The sequence below is a fragment of the Diadema antillarum genome, unplaced genomic scaffold (genome assembly GCF_040938485.1).
Source record: "Diadema antillarum isolate AM-2024a unplaced genomic scaffold, OU_Dant_1.0 scf00000057, whole genome shotgun sequence".
NCBI classification, from domain to species: Eukaryota; Metazoa; Echinodermata; class Echinoidea; order Diadematoida; family Diadematidae; genus Diadema; species Diadema antillarum.
This window is the reverse complement of record NW_027270946.1, coordinates 3,103,429-3,117,737: the sequence shown is the minus strand read 5'-3', so window position 1 is coordinate 3,117,737 and position 14,309 is coordinate 3,103,429. Positions and strand designations below refer to the sequence as shown.

General features: G+C 40.6%; 1 protein-coding gene across 1 annotated transcript in view; it reads right to left on the bottom strand.

Moving 5' to 3' along the window:
* Positions 1-871: 871 nt before the first annotated feature.
* The window catches only part of LOC139715862 (guanine nucleotide exchange factor for Rab-3A-like), a 34,811-nt gene continuing 21,373 nt past the window's right edge, over positions 872-14,309 (bottom strand). The window contains exons 4-11 of the mRNA XM_071627396.1: positions 11,968-12,063; positions 11,078-11,155; positions 7,430-7,587; positions 5,126-5,249; positions 4,054-4,262; positions 2,622-2,721; positions 1,896-1,962; positions 872-1,054 (exon numbers count right to left, since the gene is read on the bottom strand). Coding sequence (XP_071483497.1) covers positions 984-1,054; positions 1,896-1,962; positions 2,622-2,721; positions 4,054-4,262; positions 5,126-5,249; positions 7,430-7,587; positions 11,078-11,155; positions 11,968-12,063 — 903 coding nt within the window. The 3' untranslated portion in view covers positions 872-983. The remainder of the gene's footprint in view (positions 1,055-1,895; positions 1,963-2,621; positions 2,722-4,053; positions 4,263-5,125; positions 5,250-7,429; positions 7,588-11,077; positions 11,156-11,967; positions 12,064-14,309) is intronic.

Below are 14,309 nucleotides of genomic sequence, written 5' to 3'. Positions count from 1 at the left end.
TACCATCCTTCTACAGAATGCAATCCAAAGTTCCAAGTTCAAATAACAGTAAAGCTACAACGTATGTGTGATGAAATCAAATGTTAGGTAATTTCTTCATACTTTTGTGAAAAATTAAGTGCCACAATTTCAAGATGACTACCTTCCTTGGTCTGGGCTAAATCTGCTGGAAATACAATAAGAGACTCAAGTTTATTGAAAGTCTCCTAACATTTGAATAAACAGAATTGTACCAGAACCTTGGACAAAATTTTATATCTTTCACCAGATTTGACATATTTTGAGCGCTTCTGACTGATGCGTGATAATAAAAAGTAATCACGCAAACCAAAGTCCAAAGGTTTGCAAAAAGAAAACAAAAAGGTTGAAAACATATCATCTCCAATCCTCACGCATGACCTTTAACCTGTTGAGAACCCGAGTATACTCGGGCAAACATCTATGGGAAATGCGTGTTGTAGCAAAATCAGCCAGTCCTCAACAGGTTAAAAGCATAATTGTTTCAAGACGGTTTGATAATCAAAACTGTTTGCATCACACTTGCTACAGAGACATCTAATCTATACAAAATTCTTGATAAGGAGTACATACACAAGGTTCAAATGACACTTGATGCAAGCCTTTTTCTAACATTCAAAGGCTCTGCTACACTCGTAGAAAAAGAAAAGCCTCACAAAGAATTACTTACACAGATAGACATGAATGATGAGATTCAAAAAAGCAGACTTGTGCACTGCCTGAGTTAATATATCCAACGTTGAGGTACATGTGATGGTGGTCATGTCTTGTCCTTTTTCCGTTTTTCTTTTCTTTTTCTTTTTCTTTTTTTCTTTGGGGGGGGGGGGGGGGGTGGGGACTAGGCTCGGTTAAGCCATCTCTTTTAGCACACCTTGCATCCAAGACATAAAGGAATAAAGACCCTCTGGCATCACAGAGTCCTTGCAGGAACAGAGCCAACAAGGTTGAAAGGGAATCCGACCCCCTCACACCAGGCCGAGCTTGGCAAGAGCCATCTGCTTACGGAGCCGGATGATCTCCCAGTAGTTCTTTTGCACTGGAGATGTGGGAAGGAAAGCAAAGATGGAGGGAGGTGTACTTGTGAACATCAAGAGAGCAATACACCCAAGGGGGTAAGGGGGGGGGGGGGGGAATAGCGGTTGATTAATAGTTGAGAGTCAATGCCCTCTTCCCACCCAATCCCCTTCTCCCCTCCTCCCCCTTTGAAGGACAGAATCTCATGGTAGAACTCAATACTAGAGTCATGGATCTTTATCATTGTCCATTTTTGCTTTTCCTATTCTCATGTTGCAAAAAGTGTGGAGGGACTATTAGATCCACAAATTCCCCCCCCCCCCCAAAAAAAAAAAATATATATATATATATATTAATTTGTTATGTATCATTTTGGATATGTACGTTTTCTGAGGCACATTTTCTTCACCCCATTATGGGGTACTCCTATGGCACATCAACCCATTGAGGACATTTTGAATTTGCTACAACATGCATTTCCCATAGACGCATGCCCGAGTATCCTCGGGCAAGTGTCTATGGGAAATGCATGTTGTAGCAAAATCAGCCCATCCTCAGCGGGTTAAGAATTATGTGAAATAATAATTCTGTTTTTTTCTCCTTACCGTCAAAGGTGAATTTAACACCTTTTGGAAAGGAAATCTTCATACATTGATGTGGGGAGGGTCCAGTAACAAGACTGACAATTAGTCGTTCCTGTCTTACATGACAATGGCTAGAACTGCTACTACACAACAGAACCAATAACGTATCATGAGCATATGACACAGGCATCCCATTGATCCTAGCAAGTCAGTAACTACTTTAATAAACATATTCTTGATAATCATTTTTCATAGAGTCTAATGTACATGTATACTTACGGTCATTCTTGACAATGCCCTGCTGCATGTATCTCAGGTATGTGTAAAAATCACATACCGCTGTTATCTGCAATGCAATAGACAGGTTATGTAGCAATTATGATCAGGCAACTACAATTGTACATATATCGATGAAACTCAACACTAACAGATAGGAACAAATCTGGCATGTATTTCATACCACATTTCATTGACAATACATCAACTGCAGAGAGGACAGATGACAGTATGCTCATGATCAATTGAGAGACCTTTTCACATCTTCTCACTCATCTAGGATCACCAAGCCATGTCAGGCCAGCCTCAAGAAATACATTGTGCATCCTCACTGAGCTGATTAAACATTACTGCGGGTTCAGGTACAACGTATCATCTACTCTATACATTGACATCAGTCGTGTAAGCCCTATCTACTACTGTATACAATGTACGCTGAATATTTTGTGAAGTTTTTGTAGTCATGAATTTTGCGAGTCAGCTGCTATTCACGAAAATAAAAACATGCAAAAACATTGACTCTTGCACATGTGAATATGACGTATGCATATACATTTCTCCGTTCAGTACAGGACTCCTAGATCGCAAATTTAACCACTCACAAAATTGTAAGGGAAGTCCTGATTCGCGAAAATTTAGACTCGCGAAATATATGGCATACACAGTAACTTGTCATTCTTCATGCCATTGGAGTCAGAGAAAGCCACAGTCGGCATCCTGGCTGCTTACCCTGTTTCTGGCAGGAGCACAGATTGAATGCCAGTTATCAGAATCGGCAAGCTTAATGCGGTAGTGGCAAGGTCTCTGCTGGTCACTGAGAGAGCATCTCCTAAAAAGTGAAATAATAATTTTTGATAAAAAGTCAAAAATTGATTACGATTACAAAAGTGCAGATGATGGTGATAATAATGCTAGAGTCACACACGGCTGGGCAAAATACGGATTTGATCCGGGTGAAAATGAGCCAGATTAGTCCCGGAATGGAAGGCAATTTATGCTACAGTCAAACACGGCCCGATTTCGAACCAGGTCCATAAGGAATTTAAACCGTATCATTCCGGTTCGAGCCGTAGAGACTCATATTGACCCGTATCGAACGGTCTCAAAATCTGCTTTAAAATCCTTAACTGCATCCTTTTCGACCCCTATCGACCCGTGTCAACCCGCTTCGACCCGTACCGACTCGGATGTAAACCTTGTCATCATTCGTTGCATAAAGGCAATGCGGTATACGGCAGGGGTCCATACGGTTTTGCGCTGCGGGTTGCAGCGGGTCAATGCGAGTCAATGCAATTCGAACCGGGTCAATTTGGATATCAATACGGAATTGAAATTCATGAGAAAATTTTGAACATGACCAAATATTTTTCACCACCGTATCGTAGCCCCTGGAATCCATCAGGAATTGACACAGGTTACGATGCAGGTCAATGCAGGTCTCTACGGCTCGAACTGGGTCGATACGGTTTTAATTCCTTTTGGACCTGGTATGAAATCCTGCCTTGTGTGACTCTAGCATAAAGATGATGCAAAAAGCAAAACATCAAATACTTTCACTTTTCTACAAGCTTTACATTTATCTGATTATTTTTGCAGCCATAAATACTTGCAAAGTACAAAATTTAACAAGTTGTAACATCAGGCTGTATCAATATCACTGCTGCCCCATACAGCAAACACACCCACATCCCCAGCTCTTTGAGTGACAATTAGTACTTCAAAGTTCAGGAGATCCAAGTGCAATTATAAAGGGTGTAATAAGATTAGGAAAAGTAAAGTTTGACAGTTTGTAATCCTATTCATAAATTCAGCTTCATGGTGTCAACTTTCACGTCCTTGACTAACGTACCAATGTACACAAGTAAGTAATATGTGCACAAAGCGTTGTGCCCTCATCTCTAATCCCTTAAGGAGTACCGCACAAGAGTTACGACTTTCCCACGCCAGTTGAGGATACTACTTGTCCTCCACTTATCCAACCTTGCAGGTATACACTCAACTAAATCACCAAGGCCAGGGGAAGCAATTCAGACAAGATCATGTGTAGTGACAGCTCCTTGGTCAAGGTGATGGCTACAAGGACCTGCTTGATATCTAGGTACCAAATATTCCACGCCAACCGCAACGACCACGACGGAATACCCCAGTGTACAATAGGTACCTGGGAAGGGTAGTTTTGCCATTGATGGTCTCGATGCACAGCATGTTCTTCTCGATGCTGGATTGCAGCTGTAATGACAGCGTGACATTGCAGAAGGTCAGGCACGGCTGGATGTCCTCTGCAAATATCCTCTTAGTGAAGGGGTTGTCGACGTCCATAGAGGGCGCCTCACGCCAACCCTGGAAGTCGTGCAGTAGCAACGTGTCGACCTGCACATTTGAAACATATGGGCAAAAAGCATCTTAAGTCATTAAACAGAAAAATGTGACTGCCCAGCTCAAAACCTGCAAAAAGTAGGCTACGACTACTTTCCTACAATTTTGTTTTTTACGTAGTTTTAAAGAGTCAGCTCTAAGCTTTAAACCTAAAAGCGCTGGAGGATGGGGGTGGACTCCACCCCTACATGTTTCGCACAATAATTTTGCAATACGAGAAGGTATCCTCATGTCACCCCCAAAATTGTGTGATTTTGTGATTTGTGCACATTTTGAATGAAAAACAGTGCTCTGTCATGAAACTCATAAAAACCTGACTATTTTAACTATTTATCTTTTTGTTGATTAATTTTATGCTATAAATTATGGTAGAAAAGTGGCCAGAGAAAATTGGATATGAAACTTGGCACGAATGCACTCACCTACAACCGACCATGATTCTCTAGCATAGGTCGATACATTTTGTGGCAAACTATGCCTATTTCACTCAACCTATTGACAGTATTTGTCTACAGTTGCAAAAATTCACAAATTCATGTACCCCTGGACTGACAGGGAGCAAATTCTGTAAAAGGTCTTATTTTCGCGTACAGATATTTTCACAAATGAGGAGGTCACGGACATGAGATTTTGTTATCGCAATTTTGACACCGAGGCTATAACAAGTGCACTAATGCCTGTCCCTTTTTGTGTTGTTAAATTCATGGTCAAACCATGATTTATGAAATTCATGATAATTAAACATTCAAGAAAACAACTTTTACAGCATTCACAGTAAAGGCTGCTCAACATAGAAAGATCATATGCAGAAAGACTTCTTTTTTCTCTCAAACACTAGAAGAAGACAAAGCGCAAACCTCCTTAGCTTCTGTGGTGGGTGAGGGTGTGGTAGCTCCTAGTGAATTGTGGGAGGTTCCATTTGCCACCGGGGGGTGCCCAGTGTCTGAAGTTGGTGTGATTGGACCCTGAAGACTGTGAGCTCTATTGTGTAAAAACAAACAGGATGATTAGCCTTGTTTATAAGAAACAACTACTCATGCCATTTCACAATTTCTTCTTGGGACCTCCAACATATTGAAATGTATCTTCAATGTATACTAACACTCCTTTAAGCAGATCAATTTTCTGCCTGCAAACACCAGAGCCTCAAATCTACGGTTTATTGCCACTTAATAGTCTAATATCAGATGGTCTACTTCCCAGTTCGTCCAACACCACTACGGCTAATTCAATTGGTCAACTATCAATTTCGTTTAATGCCCGTTTGGTCTAATCCTCACTTGGTCTAATGCCCAGTTTGGCTAATTATCATTTCATCTAATGATCAAATGGTCTAATTGCAATTTTTTGTGTCCTTAGATTTTTTTCCCCATTTTGTCTAGTAAACTATGGGTATTAGATGAAATGGGCATAGCCAATCTGGAAGCAGACCAACTGGTAAAGAGGCTAAGTGGCAATTGGACTTAATGGTCATTAGACAAACTGGTTGTAGATGAAACGGGACTACTGTAAAAGTGGATATTTTCGCGTGACAAATTTTTTGCGCTCGGCTGGATAAGAAGAGTTTCACATGTTTTTAATTCCGCGGTATCAAGACATCAACTACAGGAACATATGGCAAGCAAAAATATTCGCGTGTTTTTATTTTCACACTAGTTTCCGATTGCACGAAATGAGTGAAAATTTCAACACCGCGAAATTTCCACTTTTACAGTAAACCATGTGGGTTGAGACTAAATGGCTATAAGAGGAAGTGGGAGTAGACCAAGGGATAGATCACCAAATCCATGCATGCTGGGCTCTTGTAGAGAGGAGGTTTAACCCTAACTAGGCCGGGCTATTTAGGTAGATCATAGAGCCGGGGGGGGGGGGGCCTCCCAGGCCCCCCCTCCAGATCTCGGCCATCGACCGCGCGATCGCGACGAAAATTGGCACACACATTGCCTATGATGTAATCTAAAGTACCACAAAGTTAAATTTTCAAAAAATTATCATTTATGCTAAATTATGCTAATTTATGCATCATGATGCATGAAATCAGACAATTTGGTATAAATCACTAAATAAAGCTCAAAATGGGCACATTTTTTGTGAAAATATTCTTTTTAGTGTCTTGAGCAAATATAAGGACAAAAAATTGTGCCATCAGAAAAAATTTCTTAAGTATTTTATTGTTTTTTGAATTTCTTATGTATTTCCTTGTTTTTTCGACTTTATGTTTTTCATTGTTTTTTCGATGAAACTTGTCCGCGACATTGTTCTGAACAAGAAAATATGTTATTAATTGAATTTGATCAATAAAACCCCCAAATAATCATGCTTTTATGAAATTTGCCTGTTAGCACAGTTTGCATTGAAATTGTACACAAATTCACATTTTTGAGCAATTTTTTGGTCTGACATGCACGTACATATTTATGAACAACTTCGGAACCGCGCGCCCGGGCATCGCAAATTTGGTGTCAAAAGATGCGGGAGACTCGAAAGAAAAAAGTCATGAAACGTCGCGGCGATAGCTTTTCGCGTTAGCGATATATCGTGCGGAACGTTGAGGTTGAGGGGGGGGCCTCGGAGGCCCCCCCCCCCCCCCCCCCCCCCCGGCCTAGTTAGGGTTAATGACAGCCAGATGAGGCAGAAAGATACCATATTATTTCTGAGGAAAATATCTTGAAAGAGGACTGCTATTATATTGAGCTGATATGAAACTAGAAAAGCACTTGGAGAGTGTAGACCTCCGCCAAGCAGCTCATCCACCTATACACATGATTATGCTGAAAATCTCCAAATTTCCCAATGATAAAGAAGTCTTGTGTTTACCCTAGTTCATCAGCTTCCTGCATGCTGTGTGGCACCGCCTCAAGCAGAGACATGTAAATGCTCAAGCTGAATTTGACAGAGCAAATGCATTTCAAAAATTGTGACTAAATGCAAAAACAATTATTTTCAGTTGACTGAGAGTAAGCTTTACAGAAAGAATGACTGCATACAATAAAAGTGAATGTAGAGAGTATTGCTATTGGATTAGATGATATGCTGGCACTTGGAAAATCTGGTAATATGAAGTCACAAATTTCTGCCACATTATTTAGAACGATGTAGGCATCTGTAGTACAAAAGTAGGAGGGGATGAAGTGTCAGGAAAAGACTTTTGTTGTATCTACCTGTGGTGACCCTGGATGCTTAGCCTTATATTGCTCTTCGACCGCCGGAGTAACGAGTGCTTCTTCTGCGTCCCCTGTTCTTGAGGATGGGGCATACTCGGTGTGGAGGTGAGTACCAGCATCTTGAGGGCAGCGACCTCTGCCTGGAGTGCTTCAATCTGGGAGTTGGGGGGGGGGGGAGGAGAAATGGGAGGGGAGAGCAGCCGTTACACCACCCTTGTTATCTGGGCTGACCCTCCATCGCAGCACTGTAAAACCACAAATTTTTCGCAGGTGTGACACTTTGGCGAATTTCTGGAGGAGCCAAGATTCGCAAAAGTAAAACGCACATAAAAGTTCATGTCTTACATGATGCATCGATTGCCAGTAGCAATTTGTGAAAGTTTCATGCCACAAAAAAGGCCGTCAGTGTCAAATTGCAAAAGTTTCAGGTCGCAAATAGTTCTGGTTTAATTAAAATAACTAAATGCATAGACGTAGAATGATTATAATTATTGTCACATGTTTCTGGTCATTTTGAATGCCTTTTTCTTTCTCTTTATAAAACCTGTCATTGCATGTCACTAAAAACATGTAGTACGACAAATCAGCAAAGTTCTACTGATATACTGATAATTCTGATAGAATGGATCAAATATGGGAAGGGAACGGAGAAAAGGAGATGACATGACCTACCGTTGGACCCTGGGCTGACCCCTTATGAATCAAGTACTCATTCCCACTTAATCTTGTAAATTTTATCTTCTATTTGTACCTTCGTGGCAAGTGCATCACATTGTCACAAATTGATCCATGACTCCATAATATCAATGATTTGGTGTGCCATGGAATTGTAGGCGGGGAGAGGGGGTTGCAATTGTGAAGACGTTTGCTCTCGATACGGCCTACTGAAGAGCCCTGATGAAATTCTGGCTCCTTAGGTCTCTAATGTACATTGATTTATCATCAGTATTTCAGCTTTCTTTTCATAGAGAAGAAAAGAGTTTGCATGGTAAGCCAATGATTGCAGTGTCATAATGTGCAAAGAAAAATCACAGCACTGACAGCCAGCCAGTTAAGTGTGTTTGGCATCATATTACCACTCACCATAGATCACTAGTCAATGAATTCAACAACATGAGAGGACATGCCATAAATCAAGGTAGGCCGCAGACATGCTGCAATGTACACCTACCAACCAAAAGAGCAACACAGCGTTTCCATATTGAAGACAGACATATCAGACTAAATGCTTACACTAAGCAGGGTACTAACCCCAAAGGGGGCGTGTATGCAGAGGACCACAAGTCCAAATTTCTGAGAATTTGAGAGATTTAAGATTTCTGAAAAGACCCTCGGGGATCTAGAGTATACTAAACATACATCTGGCTTTTCACAAAAAAAAGGGGGGGGGAGATATTTCACTCCCATTCTCTGTGCTGACACTTGGTGTTAATAAAAAAAAAGTAGACATAAAAGATAAGGAGGTAATTGGACTATGAACATGGTCTTAAAAGGGGAAATCCAGTTTATATACATTATATACGTTTGTCTGATAAGAAACAGTAAAATATTACGAGTTCAATGGTATAAATTTGATTGAAGTCGGATGAAAAATAAGGAAGTTATGACATTTTGAAGTTTTGCTATATTGGGGGGGGGGGGGGGGACAGTTCTTGAACAGTCAATATGAATATCCGTGCAAATAATATGGCAAAAAGAGCAAGTCATTTCCTCACAACTTACCATATAGTTTGTACATAAGATTTTGAAATTTCCAGTTTTTCATTCAAACACAATTATGCCCAAGGCTCAAATCCTCGTATATCTAACTGATCACTATTCTGAAGTTATTCAATCAAGAATACTATCATGTTTCAGACTTCAATGACAGAAACATTTAATTTTTGTTATTTTCTGTCCATGATCAACGGAAAATTGTGAGGGTATGAGATGGTTAGCTCACTCATTTGCATATTCATATCCACTGTACAAGAACGGTTTTGCAGAAATTAGCAAAACTTCAAAATGTCATAAATTTCTTATTTTTCATCCGATTTCAGTCAAATTTTTACCACTGAACTCATACAATTTTACTCTTTTTTATCAGACTAACTTATATTTGGACTGGATTTCCTCTAAAGTTGCTATTGCTTCTAGAAGCTGAAATGCCAAGCCATAATGTACATACAACTCTGCAGTTTTTTACAGTCATATTAAAGTCCAGGGCACTGTGTCATGAAAGTTGTCAGCCCTGACAAGTTGTCAGTCTCTCACAATTTTAGTAAAGTCTGTGGTTTTGACTGGCTGAGAACCTCGGATTACTGACTGCTACTATGGTATTTGTCAGAGATTACAACTTTTCTGAAATGGTGCCCTGATTAGTACAGAGACTCCAACCCTAAGCACCCTCTGATCTGGAGATTCTCCCGCCTGAAACACCTAGCAAACGGGAGACTCCAACTTGATATGAGCGAAGCGCATATCACGAGCGCAAAGTTCCTTGTGGCCAGGGTCCAGGGCCCGCTTGGGCCCTGGAAGCTCTAATAATTAGGGTTCTTGATGCTCTCTCGTGCTATCTAAGGCTTATTTTTCAACATACGAAGACAAAAAGTAAGAAATCATTTCAAACGGGAGACACAGAGCCAGGGCGGGAGAAATTAAATCTCAAGCGGGAGAACGGGAGATTTTGCAAAAGTGGGCTTTCGGCGGGAGATCTCCCGTCGAAAGCAGGAGAGTTGGAGTCTCTGTTAGTATTTAATTTACTGGGGTATGTGGCACATTCGGACCCGATTCCATGAATTTGACAGGAAGATGCTGCAAACACATCAAAGTATGAACATAAGAAAAGAAACCGGTAAACAAAATGGTTTTCTTTTCATCAATTCAGCATGGAAGTAGTAAAGATTATCTGACAAACTGCATCCAAAGTTTGGTAATACTGATCATGCCAGGAGAATCACCAAATCGATGGGAATGCCCCCTTTGTCACTGCTTTTCACTCACTCAACTCACAGTACAATGCAATAAAGTGGCAGGTTTCAACATACATGTAGGAGTGTTGCCATGGCAACTCAACAAGATTTTAGTGTACTTCTAAAAGAGAGGAATGTGGCAGTCACATATACCCAAGACAGCATGTGCCTTCTGAATAGTATTACTGTGGCTGTCACACAATGAACATCCAAAATTTAGAGTATCACTATCAGGCCCATAACCTTATTGGCACCGTGCACATACAACTTTCATGCAGTAATGACAGGATTAAACAACAATGTCGTATACATGAATGTCAACCTTGTAAACAGCATTGCCGTATTCTGAGGGCTGAAAAGGTGTATTTTTGGTGGAAAGACAGTATTTCTTGCCTTCCTGCAAAGGGATATGTGCAGTAACTACAATTTGGGGAATTTTATATTTTTTATGAGACCTGCAGTATTTTTGGTGGAAAAAAAACCCCAGTAAAATACAATTGAAAAGAAAACAACAGTTGGCATGTCAACACATATTCTTCTAACCCCTTTAGGATGAGCTGGTTTTCCTTGAACAAACATTTCCAATAGACACCTGCCATATTCAGGCCTGGGCTTCTTTAATAGGTATAAAAGATTTGTACATTTTTAGTAAAGTTTTCACTCATCACTGCAGGTGACTGATTCTGAATCTTACCTTCCCGCTGGCTTCCTTAAATTTGCGCTCTGCAGCTGCTCTCTTCACATTTGCCTCATTGACCATGGCGTGGGCTTCCTGCTCAATAAACAGAGATGCAGGAAACAGAGCCGTGGATTGAAAAATGCAATAAAGCAATCATTTGTGACAATAACAAAATCAATTCCATCAATTATGGCACCACATCTTTACTCAGTTTTGTTAAACAAATCCCCTTTGATACATATAAAAGGAAACTTTAAAAAAAAAAAGTATGCAGATACATACAGATTATTTGAGTGAGATAGACTATAAAGCCCCTGATGATAGCTGCACACGTGCATTACATCTTTCCAGCATCCATGTTTGGATTTAGTGTATAAAAATAGGTGAGTGAGTTTTATTTCTATATTGTTGATCTGTACAAATCAGTCTTATCGCTAGTAATGATGTTGATTTCATGAGCAATTCAACCATTTGGTTGTAATGTACAATGTATGAGATGACAATACAACCTTTATTAAATTTAATCAATCATTCAAGATCAAAATGAGGGTCGAAGCATATTCAATGATCTACAGATTTCACAAAACAGGTTTTGGTCCAGTTCGGGAGAGTTGGATCAACTCAATCATCAAAGAGTCCAGAACATCTTTAATCAATCCACATGGATTCAGCATAATATCGTAATTAAAAAACATGCCCATTTGAGAATTAATGTCACACTTTGAAAACCTTGATGTAATCTCTCTTATTGCAAGAATTTTCCTTGAACCACCGGCCGCCAGCTGTCGATCTGCAGACAAACACTTGCCTTCATCAAAATACTACCACCCACCAGAAGGGAAAGTATGAATTAATAAAAGTCAATATTCTTGAAAGAAGAAGACAAACACATACAGATTGCATACCTCAAACAGGCTGGCAGTCAGCTCTGTGATTTCTCTGTCCACCTCCTCTCGTACGCGTGACAACTGCTCTACTTGCTCGTCTTTCAACTGCAGGGTCTGTTTGAAGGCAAGAACAACAATGAGCACAATTGCACATTAAATGTCACACCTACAACCTTACTGCCATTCCCCATCCAGTCATAAGGTAACATAAGCATCAAATGAAGCAGGAATTAGGTGCACAGACACAAAATAAATTAATAGAGAAGAAAAAACTTCAAATTTAACACACTAAGGCTATTCTGAGAGAGCAACTTATTTCAAAGAAAAGGAAGGATATTCACAAGCAAGCAAATCCTTGGAAAAGCCAGAAATACAGTTTTACCAAATGGAAACAATGTTTTTTGAAATGAAGAGATTGTCGTTAAAGCCCAAACAAAGTTCTGGTACGCCTGCAAAAGTTGTCAAATTTCGCTCCCAAATATGAACGTATGCTTAGGAAATGTGCAGGATAACGATGTTATGACAAGATATTCGATGGGTAACGACGAAAATGCGAAATATTAACTAAAAAGGTTCAGTCTCAGCACTTACCCGAACGGGGTGGGGGTAAACTCGGACTCGGGGATAACTCAGCTTCGCTTTGACGGCGGGATGAGCTGTAATGGTTGTCCCTCTGATTGTACAGTGTTGTCTTATGGGAGCGGCCTGTATAAACTAGCGCTTCGTGTTCTGGCTACTCGCAGTAATGGTCCGAGTTGTTACAACGCGCACATCAAAAACCTCTTTTGCGCGCATGCAAAATGAGTATGCGCCGATCAAGCTCCTCTAAAACAATCAAAGGCGCTTGATAAACAACAACAAAAACTCCAAAGACCGCGCGTCTCTTCAGCTCAGCAACTGAGGACCGCGCGCTGTCATTTTTGTTTTGTTTGTACAGGATTACGTTAGCACACACTTTCCTGTCCATTCAGTTAGGCCTCATTATACGAATAATTTATGAGTTGTGAGTGCATAGGGCACGAATATCGCAAAATCGCAAAATCGCAAAATATTCAACAAGGCGCGTAGCGCCGCGTTGAATAGACCAGTGGCGAATCTCGCGCCGAGTGCGGTATTACGTGCCCCAATGCACGAACAAAATCATAAATTATTCGTTTTATACAACACCTTGTCCACAATCACAGTACTAAATTAGTGACAGCCAACTCAGGAAGGCTAAAAAATAAATGTAACAATCAGGCAGAGAATTGTAAACCACCCTGTGTACTGCTTTCAAACACTCGTCATGATTCGACCACACAGTCACAGGAATCACAAACTCCGCAGGGTCTATACCCATTCTACGCTTACGTTAGATCGAGTTAGGCCTGACTGTTAGGCCGATCTGAGATGTCGGTAGATCTAGTAGTAGGTCTAGACTTTGTCTATTTCCGAAAATGATTTTGCATAAAAATACAGAAAAATAATCAAATTACGGTTTCTCAACTTGAAATGAAGTCTTGATTTTGGGATCACTGTGGTCCACCTAGCAGATCAGAGTCAAAAGTAAAAACACAGCAGTATGAGTAGGTAAAGGCCGCGATACATGCAACTAGCTAGGTAAAGTAGCTGCGCGTACACGTTAACGTTGCATGCAGTACTCCGCCGCGCCTGGTATGTGAGACTTAACGGCAGCGCAGCGCAGCCGGCCAGCACGTACAATGTAGTTTGCTGGCGCTTTGCTAGCTACGGGTGTGAGCCACAGAACTCTGTGAGCGGCCATGCATTAGTAGCCCCCCGCGAAGCCGTGCTATAGTACCTTCGAGCCATGCAATAGGCCCATGCCAGGGGCCTATTGTATGGCTGTCACTCTCAATGAGTTTGATAGGTATTTTCTATTGAATGTCATTTGACATGTTCTTGGCCAATCACAATTCGACATCATTCTGAGGTGTTGTATAATTGGTATTATGCAGTGGCCAGTAGAATGTGGCGATCACGAACTGCGTGTGAATTGTCTGAAGTAAGGTCGAATTTTTCCCGAGACCGAGTTAGTCTGGAGCCTTCTGGAATAAAAGTCGGTTTTCCTACTATAATTATTTTTCTCAAAATAATCCAAACCGACTCATCATTCCGGCAAACCGCGCCAGGCAGGTCAGTTTCTTAGTGGACTCTTTCGATTTATTGCAAGAAAAAATGAAATGGTGCTAGACGGGTTCTCAGGCACTTACCGAAACTTAGTTTTCACTTTAATAGCATGTTCACATTTAACAAAGTCTAGGACCATAACATTGAATTTTACACTAAAAATTTCCTGACTGAGCCAGGCAGATTAATTCTTTTGGAAATGCTACCGAATATTAAATCTACGGTAAGTAAAT